This window comes from Pocillopora damicornis, chromosome 6 (assembly GCF_964200805.1).
Source record: "Pocillopora damicornis chromosome 6, jaPocDami1.2, whole genome shotgun sequence".
NCBI lineage: Eukaryota > Metazoa > Cnidaria > Anthozoa > Scleractinia > Pocilloporidae > Pocillopora > Pocillopora damicornis.
In genome coordinates, this window is record NC_142675.1 from 1591497 (window position 1) to 1606256 (window position 14760).

At 38.4% G+C, this 14760-nt stretch overlaps 2 protein-coding genes and 1 pseudogene across 6 annotated transcripts; all 3 read right to left on the minus strand.

Annotated features, from left to right (window-relative positions):
* Window positions 1-247: 247 nt before the first annotated feature.
* LOC149043370 (PI-PLC X domain-containing protein 3-like) lies at window positions 248-3131 on the minus strand. Its single transcript, XM_089209572.1, has 2 exons — window positions 2816-3131; window positions 248-2158 (listed from the first exon to the last, which is right to left on the minus strand). The coding sequence occupies exon 2, from the start codon at window positions 2131-2133 to the stop codon at window positions 1210-1212; it is 924 nt and encodes a 307-aa protein (XP_089065698.1). The 5' UTR covers window positions 2134-2158; window positions 2816-3131; the 3' UTR covers window positions 248-1209.
* Window positions 3132-4220: 1089 nt separating this feature from the next.
* Window positions 4221-7341, minus strand: LOC149043371 (uncharacterized). The gene is made up of 2 exons (XM_089209571.1): window positions 5611-7341; window positions 4221-4345 (listed from the first exon to the last, which is right to left on the minus strand). Exons 1-2 carry the CDS (start codon window positions 7271-7273, stop codon window positions 4290-4292), a joined length of 1719 nt encoding a protein of 572 aa, XP_089065697.1. The 5' UTR covers window positions 7274-7341; the 3' UTR covers window positions 4221-4289.
* Window positions 7342-7911: 570 nt separating this feature from the next.
* On the minus strand, window positions 7912-11762 carry LOC149043372 (PI-PLC X domain-containing protein 3 pseudogene; annotated as a pseudogene). Of its 4 annotated transcripts, none has more exons than XR_016187713.1 (3): window positions 11696-11762; window positions 10381-10453; window positions 7912-9723 (listed from the first exon to the last, which is right to left on the minus strand). The product of XR_016187713.1 is annotated as a PI-PLC X domain-containing protein 3 pseudogene, transcript variant X4 (transcript). The 4 variants fall into 4 exon arrangements; XR_016187712.1 differs by having other exon boundaries at window positions 11500-11725; XR_016187710.1 differs by lacking the exon at window positions 11696-11762 and adding an exon at window positions 10526-10741.
* Window positions 11763-14760: the final 2998 nt, after the last annotated feature.

A 14760-nucleotide genomic window follows, 5' to 3' on the forward strand; every position in this document is an offset into this window, starting at 1 on the left:
TAAGAATGTGCTGTTATTTGAACTTTGGGATCAACGTTAGTATATGAGCAACTGCGCACCCACCCCTCCCCTTGCGAAAAAGAGATTTCTCTCTTAATCTCTTAATCACAAATAATTGATGGTCATGGGCTGATCAACCTTCCACTTATCAAAGGTGCTCGTCTTTCAATGGATTTTACAAGCCCAACTTTACTTTTAAGTTTAAAGTAGATGTATGTACACTCAGAACAGAGATGGTCAGTAATAATTTTCTTATTTGTAATACTTTATTGATACATACTTTAATTTGTACATATATATCACTGATAGAGCTGAAAGATAAACCTGTTTAGCTTATGATTTTACTCAAAAGTTATAAACCACTCGAATATTACAATGCTTTGCTGTTTAAAATGTACTCACCCAGGAATGTTTAAATACAGAACAAGGATATCCTAATAAAGAGCTGCTTTGAACTTGAGAATATTGAATTTTTGCTGTATTTAATTGTTTTAAATCTCTCTTATGAAAAACGTATTCAATCAGTAAAGGCAATAAGGATAACTTTCTTCCAGTATGCATCTAGTAAATTGAAATAAAATACAATAAATTCCTATCAATCAAGGCGAAAACTTCCAAAATATAAGAAACAAGCGTGTAAAACGAATCTAACTTAATTACAACTCAAATCGCGATGAAAACATAAAAGGCAAAAAAACCCGCTACATTAAGAGATTCACGCAAACAGTTAATGGCCCTAACGTTCTCAAACTAAAAGGTGGATGTACACTGGTAGACGCTTAGCGTTATTCTGGCTGCTTATCACAATGCAATTAAAAAGGTACACAGCGCAATAGACTTTCAAGTACCTTTGTCTAATCGAAATAAAAGGATAAACTTACATATTAGTCCCACTTGCACCAAAGATTTCAAAGGTTTTAAGGTTAGAAAGGTAGCAAAGGTCAAGATCCTAAAAGTTACTAACTATAATTAAAGAAAGGACGCTAAGGTCGCCATTTATGTGTGCATGGGACGCAAAGAGGACGCTGATACAGGGTCGGGTTTCAAGAACAATAGATAGGTACATCAACTCGAATAAACAATGTAACTATATAAAATCGTAAAAAACAAGAAGAAATTCGTTATCAAGGTAGTTAACAATCAATAAAATTGGCTGTTATCCTTAACAACTTCTATATGGTCTGTCAATATATAAGCAGGTTGGAAAAATTAATTTAGACTGATGACAGTTGGGATAAAATCGCTTAGTTCAACGAAGTCAGCGATGATAATATTAAATTTGTGACTCTTGGTGCCACGAAGGGTCTTCAGCCACTCGGTCACTTGGCGGTTGCATTTCGAAGCCAGAACATCTTTCAAAGTGCTTGTCACGTGTTTAACTATAGTTAAATTTTGTGGCGTGAGGAGAGCTTGTGTTACCTGCAAGGCATCTTCGGAAACACTGGACGCTTCTGACTTTTTGTTGAGAAATTCCAACAGTTGGTTCGTATCGTCTGTGTTCGGCCACGGGGAGCAGATTAGATGGGGTGGCCAGAAACAGGGGTAAGTATCGACCACATCATAGTCGTGATAAATAATGATGACCTTCTCTTCGTTTCCCCACATCTCTTGAAGGGTGACATTCGGGCCTTGGCGGCCGGGAGCGCGTAAAATCTTGCTGAACGAAGCATCCAGAGTATTTGCAAGTTTTTTATGAGCAGCTTGATCCATTTTGTAGAAATGATTGAAGTCTAAAATGACAATTTCTTTCGGGTAATTCGCCACAAATCGGTTCACTTCGTCCAAGACTTGATCAATCGTCCAACCAAACAAACCGTGTAAAACACGTATCTCAGAGTTTTTATCTGCGGTTCTGTACGCGACACGGAGATCCAGATAGCGAATGCCCGACCTAAGCTGTTCGTAAATTGTCATGGACTGTGTGACAGACCAATTGTAGACCACAGGCTTTACCAATTTCCCAAACTTACGAATGAGGTTGGGTTCATCGGGACCAATCTCCATGTTTTTATCAAGAGAAAACGTTCCCGAATCGTGAGATCCTGGGATCACTAAATCTTTCAGTGGACTCAGTTGCTTTTCATTTGGCAAATTTTCCATCCATGAAGAGACGTCGACTGAATTTCCCGCCATAACGTTTTGCCTGGGTAAAGCCACTCTGTGGGGAGAGGTAAGTCAAAGAATAAATACAGAAGAAAAAGAAAAAAAGCAAATCTCAATGAAACATTTTTCATAGGATAGATCCAGCGAATTTAATTATGTTGAAAAGAAAACTTTCCATGGCTTCAAGTTGCTTTTCCATCCAACCCAATATTTGCAAGAGAAAACATTACGTCATTCAAAAGTATAAATCGAATATCTCTTAAAGCGAATATATCATGTAATCAAATAATAACTAAAAATGGAAAACTATAGCAAATTTTTAAATTTAAAAATCGTGCAAGAAAATCACGCTCATTTTTAAAAATGAAGCAAAGAAGACAAATTGATTCCTAAAATAACTCAGCTTTAGGAATACTTCCAAGTCATTCCATTTCAGACCATTTCACTTTCGATTTCCGCCTTCATCAATTCTCGAAAACAAATTTGACTCAAGCATCTTTGCGTTATACGTCAGACCAAAGAGAAACTTCTTTCGAAATTCAGATTTTACCCACACTAAAATTTATATTACACATACCAATAAGCTTGCTTAGCTTAAAGAACTGGGAAGCTGTGACAAGGATATTATTGACGGTGTGCGTTTCTTTATGTGCGACTCGTAAATATCCCCATGTAAATATTTTAAGATAGTTTGCTAAAAGCTTTGTCTTACCTTTAGCTTTGAGCTTCTCTCCCGATATAGACACAATCTGTCACACAACGCTTGAAATCGACTCGAACAACAGTTGTTGGAAAAAACTGATATGAATTCAACTCGATCAACTTAAACTGCTCGATTTCGATTCTCAATCAAATACCTCAAGTTGAAAGTTGCCCTTCAAATCGTCTGTCTCGTACCCGTGCTTCTGGCCCCAAAACTCATTTTTTACAAGTCAACAAGTGAGTTGATCTTTACGAATTTTAAAGACGCTGCATTTAGTTCGCGTCCGTCGATGCAGTGTTGCTTCGCAATGATGCAATGATGTATTATTGAATTTGGGCCTCGTCTGTCTGATCACGAGATCACAGACGATCATAATACGTCAATCACCTTATACCAAAGAATAAAAAAGCACTCATCCGGATGACTGAGTGCAACAGAACAATGCTGTACAACTGTGCGAAAATATGTCCGCAAACATTATCTGTTCAAAAATGCAAAGTTTCCAAGAACGAAACTCGAGGAAAACTGTGAGCTTCGAGGAGCAAATCATGTCCAAAGATAAATTTACGAGCATATTTTTCCGCCAAATAGAGGCTATCGGTGTTTATTACCCTTCAAATATTCGCAAAGCGCGGGAAACTGAATTGTTTACAAACAGCTTATGAGGTTTTCATAAAAAAAAATTGTGGGCCTTTAATATCAAACAATGAGATCACGAGTTGATCAGGCGGAATATACGAAAACTGACATCGGGAAATTACTTGTTGGGCGTTTAATACCAAACAATGAGATCACGAGTTGATCAGGTGGAATAGACGAAAACTGATGTCGGGAAATTCCCTTGTTGTCATTTATGTCTCCGCCACTGAGGTTACATCAAATACGAGAACACATAAAGAACACGTATTTGCTGAAAAAACTATTGTCACGCGTGATAGATAACTGTATGAACACTAGCCTCCGTTTGGTGCGAAAACATGCCGAATTCTGATTTAGACTATTCACGCGGAAGCAAAAATTAAAAAGTATTCTATGAGCGCACTCGTTGCCTTTCAGAGCTTTTGAGTGAAGAACTTCAGAATCGTCGAAAATAAGAAACCGACTAAATTTTCCGCCATAACGTTTTGCCTGGGCAAAGCCACTCTGTGGGGAGGGGTAAGTTAAAGAATAATTAAATAAAAAATTATTAAAAAAAAGCAAATCTCAATATATTCCAATACAGGGAGATAGAACGGAAGAATTGAAAGTCGCTTGCAATGCTTTCAGTGCAAAGCCTTAGGCGCTAAAATTGCTTTGTAAACTTATACAGCAAACATCGATTTAACTGAGAACTGACATCGACTTCATTTTGCGATAGGGTATGCTACGATTAGTTATGTGAAGGAAAATTATTAGCATAAGGTCTGTTTGTTACCTTTGATCGCGTTGCGGAATTACATTCCTCGAGTTATATGCACAAATGATGCAAGAAATCAAAATTCCCTTATGCCAACAGTTTGACAAAACTGTCATTGCAGTCGTTAGACGGCCTATTTCCAGCTGCAAGAAAAATATGACAAAAATAAGTAAATAAATAAGCACAGTGAAGAAGCAACTATAGGGTGAGGTTGGGCATGATATTATGAATTATCAGTGCCAAGGTCTGAATATCAGCTAAAGCTGAAGTCTCAGGCAGACAATATAGACGCAAGGTTTGAGAACTCATGACACAATGTGAAAACTGAATTCAATTATTATTTTATTATACATTTATTTTCAAACAATCTGCAATCTGTGAGATAGCAAAAGTTTGAGAACACTGCACGAACAAAGGGCTTGGAAACTAGGCAGAATTTTGAACTGGACATGATAACCCAATAACTGCTGCTGCAGATATTCAGTTATCATGTCAACTTCACACGCTATTGTATATTGACTGAATACTCTAGAAAAAATAGCCTACTTGTAGCCATACCCTCCCCCTTCCCCCCCCTTAGAGAAATATGAAAACTTGACACAAATCCTTCCTCCTTAGGGTAGGAGGGTACAGCTACATATTGGCTATTGACCGATAAGAGATTTCCATAGAAAGTCCAATGTATAATAAAATATATTATATGTTGGTTTACAAGGAGAGGGGGGTAGTAATCATGCCCCTCTCTCAGTCAAGAGGAACAAAACCCTTGTTTGCACATTGTAAATTCTACTTGAGCAAGACCTCTTTATTCTCCACCAGGAACCACCAAGGGGGGGTAGGGATGGTAGAAAAGGTTTAGCTCCTACACATGATGTCAAATGTGGATCAAGTTCATCCATGCAACAAGGGTTTTTCCAGTCACCCTGAAGAGCTGCCACTCCTAACTCCCCATTTATTCAATTATCACTTGTAAACATATTCAAAATGCTGTGCAAGAGAAGGTGAAAACATATCAGGGATTAGCATTCAATCACCTCATGAATCATCTCAAGAAACCAGACTGGCTCCTGGCAAGATGGGCCACTCGGCTTGCCAATTAACTCCTTAACCCTTTAACCCCCAAGAGTGATTAACACCTAATTTCTCCTCACAACGTCACCACTGAATCAAACATTAAGGTTTTGAGAATAAAGGAAATGATCACCAAATAAAGAAGCTCTTGATTTTTAAACAAATTCTCCCTGTCAGCACCTTAGAAAATGTGCAGTAAACAGTATGGAGAATATGCATAATGATGTTAGGGTGTAAAGAGTTAAAGTTAAGCAGATGCATCATAGGCCTTAGTTTCTCAATCTTCACCCTGAGGGTTCAGAGCTGAATTTCTCTGCTTTTCATTAAATGAACTTACCTTGTACCAGCTTGTCTGATTGCAGAGACAAGATGTTAAACACAATCAAAGCTTCTCTGCAAAAACACTTCCTTTGATGTGTTTCACAATGGTGATCTATCTTGCCACTCAACAAAGAGCGTGGAATGTCATAATGACCAAGATCCTTTGAATTTACAACACTTGCAGTTCCTGAAGATTCTAAAATATCTATAGTAGCCATGCAGAATTCTGGCTTGCACAACTTCATAAGCTTTTCAACATGCTGCAGAACATCAATCTCTTCTGGAGTCAATTCTGCAAAAGGAACAATAGCTGATTTCTTTGTCGAAGCCTTTGACATAATGGTCTCCAGGGGTTCCACTACACCAGACTTGTATAACACTTGAATCAAGACCTCATTGCACATCACCAGTTTTTTACTAATTTCCCTTTTTATTTCTGTCAGTAAATCTGATGAAACTGTGTTTGGTACAGGATATGCCATAGATCCATGAACAGCAAAGAAGTGTTGTGCTAGAAGCGAGGAAGATGTCTCACTAAGGTAAAAGTCTGCATGACGCACATCACAAGTTTTGTTCTCCTCCAAGAGGCTATAATAGTATGGAATCAGATCTGGTCTTTCTTGTATTGCCTGTATCCACATGCTGCTTATCTGATGATCAATGTCACTGAGATGAATGACAGCTCTTCTATCCCTATCAATCCTGAGATGAACAAAGTCAACTCCTGATGCTAATCCATCCTTAGAAAGATCCGACACCCAGACACCTTTGACATAAAGTTGACCTTTGTAATGATCACCTAAAAGCAAAGTTCCTGCCACAGACTTTACAGAGTCTTTAGGTGGGCTAAGAAAGAGGAACCGCTTTAGGTAAACTTCCCAGTCCTCACGACAGAGAGGAAAGACAGTCACAGATGTGTTCATCTGTTCAAGGTTTGTCTCGTAATTGTCATTATACTTGTCATGTTGGTCGTCATTGTCCTCATCATCATCATCGTTACTTTCCTTCCACCTGCCATCAACAAATACTGTCAGAACTTCTTCGTCAAACATCTCATCATGAGATAATCCAAATCTCCACCGCTCTTTACCAGTCTTCATGGTAACCACTCTTCCTTCTCTCACCAAAGCCAGTGCACCAACTTTCAGTCCTTCTCCAAACTGTCCAATCACTTCTTTGTTTGAAGCTTTCTTTGAGAACCCAAGAAGCAACACTTTCCTCATAAGCTCTGTGTCATGGTTTATCAAGGTTAGTTTTTGTCTGGTTGGATTATAATCTATTCGTCCCAGTTCAATGTCGATAGAGCCTTCCCTGTCATCGCCTCTGGCTCTGTTGTCAGTTACGGAAGAATCGAAGGTTTGATGACCAGGTTTTCGCGTTTGATTCCTGCCACTCACTTCTTGATCATCTGAGTCTCTGTCTTCTGCTGCTTTCCTTTCTAATTTTAGGCAATTTTCAGCTGTTAAAATTGCTTTATACGAGAGTGAATCTTTTTCTTTCGTATGGTGAAAGGCCAATCTTGAACTCGATACGGCTCTCAGTTTCTCCAGTGAGAAATACACCCCATCGTGCCAGTTTTGGACAACTTCACGGATTCCTTCCCAAGTCTTCCATGAGGGTGCATATCGAGCAGTCAAACTAAGGCTAATAGATTTTTCTGACGGTGACTCTTGAGCCATCGACACAAACTTATGTCTGAAGACTAACTTTTCGAAACTTTGCTGATCTGGCCGGAAACTGGGCTCGATTACCAGCCGCTGTTCGGGTGTATGAGCCCGCGCTTCCCTCTCATCTTCCCGGGGAGGAGCGAAGACCGGATACGAGAGAGCGGCGGAAATCGAGCCTAACCGGACACAAAACTCACGTACTCTGTGATCATACTCCGTCAACTACTCCATCATGACTTAGCTGGTTCCCAAAGCTACTCATATCTGAGCTGAAACGATGACATCATTATTTTGATACAATGGGGGTGAGGACAAATACTTCGGACGCGCGGATGGAAACTGCGGAGGGTGGAGAGACAGACTGAGTAAGAAAATCTTGGCTACCACAGCCACAATAGTCGTGTTAAGAATGTGCTGTTATTTGAACTTTGGGATCAACGTTAGTATATGAGCAACTGCGCACCCACCCCTCCCCTTGCGAAAAAGAGATTTCTCTCTTAATCTCTTAATCACAAATAATTGATGGTCATGGGCTGATCAACCTTCTACTTATCAAAGGGCTCGTCTTTCAATGGATTTTACAAGCCCAACTTTACTTTTAAGTTTAAAGTAGATGTATGTACACTCAGAACAGAGATGGTCAGTAATAATTTTCTTATTTGTAATACTTTATTGATACATATTTTAATTTGTACATATATATCACTGATAGAGCTGAAAGATAAACCTGTTTAACTTATGATTTAACTAAAAAAAAGTTAAAATGTAATATAAACCACTCGAATATTGCAATGCTTTGCTGTTTTAAACCTCTCTCACGAAAAACTTATTCAATCAGTAAAGGCAATAAGGATAACTTTCTTCCAGTATGCATCTAGTAAATTGAAATAAAATACAATAAATTCCTATCAATCAAGGCGAAAACTTCCAAAATATAAGATACAAGCGTGTAAAACGAATCTAACTTAATTACAACTCAAATCGCGATGAAAACATAAAAGGCAAAAAAAACCGCTACATTAAGAGATTCACGCAAACAGTTAATGGCCCAAGCGTTCTCAAACTAAAAGGTGGATGTACACTGGTAGACGCTTAGCGTTATTCTGGCTGCTTATCACAATGCAATTAAAAAGGTACACAGCGCAACAGATTTTCAAGTACCTTTGTCTAATCGAAATAAAAGGATAAACTTACATATTAGTCCCACTTGCACCAAAGATTTCAAAGGTTTTAAGGTTAGAAAGGTAGCAAAGGTCAAGATCCTAAAAGTTACCAACTATAATTAAAGAAAGGACGCTAAGGTCGCCATTTATGTGTGCATGGGACGCAAAGAGGACGCTAATACAGGGTCGGGTTTCAAGAACAATAGATAGGTACATCAACTCGAATAAACAATGTAACTATATAAAATCGTAAAAAACAAGAAGAAATTCGTTATCAAGGTAGTTAACAATCAATAAAATTGGCTGTTATCCTTAACAACTTCTATATGGTCTGTCAATATATAAGCAGGTTAGAAAAATTAATTTAGACTGATGACAGTTGGGATAAAACCGCTTAGTTCGACGAAGTCAGCGATGATAATATTAAATTTGTGACTCTTGGTGCCACGAAGAGTCTTCAGCCACTTGGTCACTTGGCGGTTGCATTTCGAAGCCAGAACATCTTTTAAAGTACTTGTCACGTGTTTAACTATAGTTAAATTTTGTGGCGTGAGGAGAGCTTGTGTTACCTGCAAGGCATCTTCGGAAACACTGGACGCTTCTGACTGTTTGTTGAGAAATTCCAACAGTTGGTTCGTATCATCTGTGTTCGGCCACGGGGAGCAGATTAGATGGGGCGGCCAGAAACAGGGGTAAGTATCGACCACATCATAGTCGTGATAAATAATGATGACCTTCTCTTCGTTTCCCCACATCTCTTGAAGGGTGACATTCGGGCCTTGGCGGCCGGGAGCGCGTAAAATCTTGCTGAACGAAGCATCCAGAGTATCTGCAAGTTTTTTATGAGCAGCTTGATCCATTTTGTAGAAATGATTGAAGTCTAAAATGACAATTTCTTTCTGGTAATTCGCCACAAATCGGTTCACTTCGTCCAAGACTTGATCAATCGTCCAACCAAACAAACCGTGTAAAACACGTATCTCAGAGTTTTTATCTGCGGTTCTGTACGCGACACGGAGATCCAGATAGCGAATGCCCGACCTAAGCTGTTCGTAAATTGTCATGGACTGTGTGACAGACCAATTGTAGACCACAGGCTTTACCAATTTCCCAAACTTACGAATGAGGTTGGGTTCATCGGGACCAATCTCCATGTTTTTATCAAGAGAAAACGTTCCCGAATCGTGAGATCCTGGGATCACTAAATCTTTCAGTTTCTTTTCATTTGGCAATTTTTCCATCCATTGAGAGACGTCGACTGAATTTCCCGCCATAACGTTTTGCCTGGGTAAAGCCACTCTGTGGGGAGGGGTAAGTCAAAGAATGAATACAGAAGAAAAAGAAAAAAAGCAAATCTCAATGAAACATTTTTCATAGGATAGATCCAGCGAATTTAATTATGTTGAAAAAAAAACTCTCCATGGCTTCAAGTTGCGTTTCCATCCAACCCAATATTTGCAAGAGAAAACATTACGTCATTCAAAAGTATAAATCGAATATCTCTTAAAGCGAATATATCATGTAATCAAATAATAACTAAAAATGGAAAACTATAGCAAATTTTTAAATTTAAAAATTGTGCAAGAAAATCACGCTCATTTTTAAAAATGAAGCAAAGAAGACAAATTGATTCCTAAAATAACTCAACTTTAGGAATATTTCCAAGTCTTTCCACTTCAGACCATTTCACTTTCGATTTCCGCCTTCATCAATTCTCGAAAACAAATTTGACTCAAGCATCTTTGCGTTATACGTCAGACCAAAGAGAAACTTCTTTCGAAATTCAGATTTTACCCACACTAAAATTTATATTACACATACCAATAAGCTTGCTTAGCTTAAAGAACTGGGAAGCTGTGACAAGGATACTATTGACGGTGTGCGTTTCTTTATGTGCGACTCGTAAATATCCCCACGTAAATATTTTAAGATAGTTTGCTAAAAGCTTTGTCTTACCTTTAGCTTTGAGCTTCTCTCCCGATATAGACACAATCCGTCACACAACGCTTGAAATCTACTCGAACAACAGCTGTTGGAAAAAACTGATATTAATTCAACTCGATCAACTTAAACTGCTCGATTTCGATTCTCAATCAAATACCTCAAGTTGAAAGTTGCCCTTCAAATCGTCTGTCTCGTACCCGTGCTTCTGGCCCCAAAACTCATTTTTTACAAGTCAGCAAGTGAGTTGATCTTTACGAATTTTAAAGACGCTGCATTTAGTTCGCGTCCGTCGATGCAGTGTTGCTTCGCAATGATGCAATGATGTATTGTTATGCCTAGAGAATTTGGGCCTCGTCTGTCAGATCACGCGATCACAGACGATCATAATAAGTCAATCGCCTTATACTAAAGAATCAAAAGCATTTCCGGATGACTGAGTGCAACAGAAAAATGCTGTACAACTGTGCGAAAATATGTCTGTAGACATTATCTGTTCAAAAATGCAAAGTTTCCGAGAACGAAACTCGAGGAAAACTGTGAGCATCGAGGAGCAAATCATGTCCAAATTAAAGATAAATTTACGAGCATATTTTTCCGCCAAATAGAGGCTATCGGTGTTTATTATCTTTCAAATATTCGCAAAGCGCGGGAAACTGAATTGTTTACGAATAGCTTATGAGAAATATTGAAAATAACTCTTTGCAGGGTCTAGAATGTTTGCAGACAAGCGAGGTGAGATATTAAAAAATATTATAACCAAAACTGAAGCCGAACACAACACGCAGATGTCTCTATTTAAATGACACTCACAAACAACAGACATAATTATCAACAGCCATCTTATTGTTGGTTGAGGTTGAGCCGTTCGTCTGTTCACGCGAATTTAATCTCAGTGAAATATTCCTTGTTCTACATGTCCACATTTTGATCTATATCTAGATGCAATGCTTGAATTCTGTAGGATATGTACGCGTTTGAAGATCAGAGTGGAACAAAAAACAGGTTTCAAGACCCTCAACAAAGGACGCCAATGGAAACATTTCAATTTAAGGGTGCAAGGTTTACCACTCGTAAGTGATGGAGCTAAATTATGACAAACACGATACGTAATTCGTGTCATGTTTTACTTACACTTAAAGCTGAAGCATACTTAGGCTACCCTTCGCTTGCAATGGTTTCCGTGCAAGGTCTTGAGCACCAAAACTCTCTAAACTTATGCAACAAACATCGAATTAACTGAGAACTGACATCGACTTCATTTGGCGATTAGGGTGTGCTACGGTTAGTTACGGGATGGAAAATTATAAGCATAAAGTCTCTTTGTTACCTTTGATGGCGTCGCGGAATTACATTCCTCGGAAAAATTTCCGCATAGCCCCATACTTCATTATGCATGCACATCTTATTAATTATGCATTCTACTCTTTGTCTTTGAATACAATAGACAATTCCCTTGGTAATTGAATATATACATTCCTAATTATTACTTACTGCATTAATAAAAGTTCCCCTCTTTCTCTTCCCCATTTCTCTGGCGGGTACTTCCTACTATCTATCCTTACTCCAAGGCCCCTCTCAGTCTATTTTTTCTTTTTTTTACGTTACCTGTAGGGTTCGAACTCTCAATCTTCTATCTTCTTCATCAGACTAGCAGTCTATCCTCTATACCATTGTTGACGTGCTTGTTGCCAGTAAAGGGTAACTTTCAAAATTATATTTCTAATACCTTATTTAAATTCCAAAAATTAACATTGAAATCATTTCCCTCACCTTTAAAACATGTTGGATTTTTCACGAAGAAATGAAATGTTAATCTTTGTTTAATCGAAGTATAAAAGTGCAGCCTTTCTAATAAATTTCATTGCTAATCAGTGGCTTCTTAAAAAATGATCTTCATAATATTAACAGTTATAATTTTATTTCCTTCAATTTATATCGTTTTCTCATCTCCCGTTTTTGAATCGTTCTTCATACTTCCTCTGCTGTTGGTCCTTCCTCCGTTTGTACGTGTTTGTTTCTTCGTCTTCGTTGTATCATGTCTTGCATGCATAATGAAGTATGGGGCTGTGCGGAAATTTTTCCAAAACTGATATCGGGAAATTCCCTTGTTGTCATCTATAACTCAGCCACTGAGGTTACATCAAATATGAGAACACGTAAAGAACTCTTATTTGCTGAGGAAACTATTGTCACGCATGATAGATAACTGTATGAACACTAGCCTCCGTTTAGTGCGAAACTATGCCTAATTCTGATTTAGACTATTCACGCGGAAGCAAAAATTAAAAAATTATTCTATGAGCGCACTCGTTGCCTTTCAGAGCTTTTGAGTAAAGAACTGCAGAATCGTCGTCTAAATTTTCCGCCATAACGTTTTGCCTGGGTAAAGCCACTGTGTGGGAAGGGTAAGTTAAAGAATAAATACATAAATAAATTTAAAAAAAGCAAATCTCAATATATCCCAATACAAGGAGATAGAAAGGAAGAATTGAAAGTCATGACTTAAATGCTAGTTGAGTAACTCCATTTGTTTTTTATGTGATATACTAATTTTACGTGATCAACTGCCTGGGGAGGAAAGGTACGGCTACACGTGGGCTACTGACCAATCAGAGTTTTAATACCGTAATAAGTCTGATGTATAATAAAATATGTTGATACACAGGGTTTACAAGTAACAAGACGCATGCTTGCACATTGTATGTTTTATTTGAGCAAGACTCGCTACTCTACACCAGGAACCACCACAGAGGTAGGGACAGTAGAATACGTTCAAGTCCAACACATGGTGTCAAATGTTAATCATGCACCAAGGGTTTTTCCAGCCACTCTGAAGAGCTGCCACTCCTAAATTCCCATTTATTCAATTATCAACTGTTATTTAAATTGCTATGCAATTGCAAGGGAAGGGAAAACATATCAGGGATTCAGTTTGCATTCAATTATAATGGTACAATCCTGGTCACCCCATGAATCATCTAAAGAAACCAGACTGGCTCCTAGCAAGATGGGCCACTTGGCTTGCTGACTGAATGTTTAACCCTTTAACCCCTAGGAGTGACTAAAATCTGATTTCTCCTTACAACATTACTCCTTAATCAAACATTAAGGTCCTGAGAATAAAGGAAATGACCACCAAATAAAGAAGCTCTTGATTTTCATACAAATTCTCCCTGTCAGCACCTTAGAAAATGTATAATGAACAGTATGGAGAATATGCATACTGATGTAAGGGTGTAAAGGGTTAAAGGTAAGCAAGCGAGGGTTCAGAGCTGAATTTCTCTGCTTTTCATTTCTGGACTTCTTTGAACTTACCTTGTACCAGTTTGTCTGGTCGTAGAGATAGCATCTTTGACACAACAAAAGTTTCTCAGCAAAAGCACTTCATATGATGTGTTTACAATGGTGATCTATCTTGCCACTCAACAAAGTGTGTGGAATGTCCTAATGACCAAGATACTTTGAATTTACAACACTTGCAGTTCCAGTTTTCTGAAATATCTATGGTAGCCATGCAGAATTCTAGCTTGCACAACTTAATGAGCTTTTCAACATGCTGAAGGACAACAATTTCTTCTCTGGAGTCAATTCTGCAAAAGAAACAGTAACTGAGGTGTTTGTCAAAGCCTTTGACTTGATGGTCTCCAGGGGTTCCCCTACACCAGACTTGTATAACCCTTGGATCATGGCCTCATTGCACAACACCAGTTTTCGGCTAATTTCCCTTTTTATTTCAGTAAATGAATCTGATCAAACTGTTTGGTATAAGATATGCCATGAATCCATGAACAGGGAAGACCTGTTGTGCTAGAAGTCAGGAAGACTTCTCATTCAGGTCAAAATTTGCGTGACATACATCAGATGTGTTTTTGTTCTCCTCCAAGAGGCTGTAATAGTGTCAAATCAGATCTTGTCTTTCTTGTATTGCCTGTACCCACACACTTCTTTTCTGATGATCAATGTCACTGTAATGTAACTGCACGCTTACCCCTCCCCCAACCCAACATTAACCCTGACTTGTTACCAGTTGACTGTTGTTGGGGTTAGAGGAGGAGTAGCTGGTCAGTTGCTCAGATACTGACATTGATCTAAATTTGTAGTGGTTTGACTAAGGCAAAACTAGACTTATTGACCACTGACAAGTAACACATTCACAGAGGTACTTGGGGTTGCCAGACCATTTTCTGATCAGGGGGGAGGGGACAGTGCATTTCTTTGACAATACAAGTATGAAAGGACAGTGCAAAAAAAGATTTCTCTCTTGATCACAACTAATTGATAGCCAAGTGCTGATCAACCTTATACTTCTCAAAAGCACGCCTCCTTCAATGAATTTTACAAGTTCAGCTTTGCTTTTAAGTTTGAAACAGATGTATGTACATTCAGAACAGA

Coding starts and splice junctions, on each gene's coding strand:
- LOC149043370 (XM_089209572.1), bottom strand. CDS start 2,133: ATGGCGGGAAATTCAGTCGACGTCTCTTCATGGATGGAAAATTTGCCA.
- LOC149043371 (XM_089209571.1), bottom strand. CDS start 7,273: ATGGCTCAAGAGTCACCGTCAGAAAAATCTATTAGCCTTAGTTTGACT. Junction 4,346..5,610: donor ATCAGACAAGCTGGTACAAG/GTAAGTTCATTT, acceptor TTTTTCTTGCAG/CTGGAAATAGGCCGTCTAAC.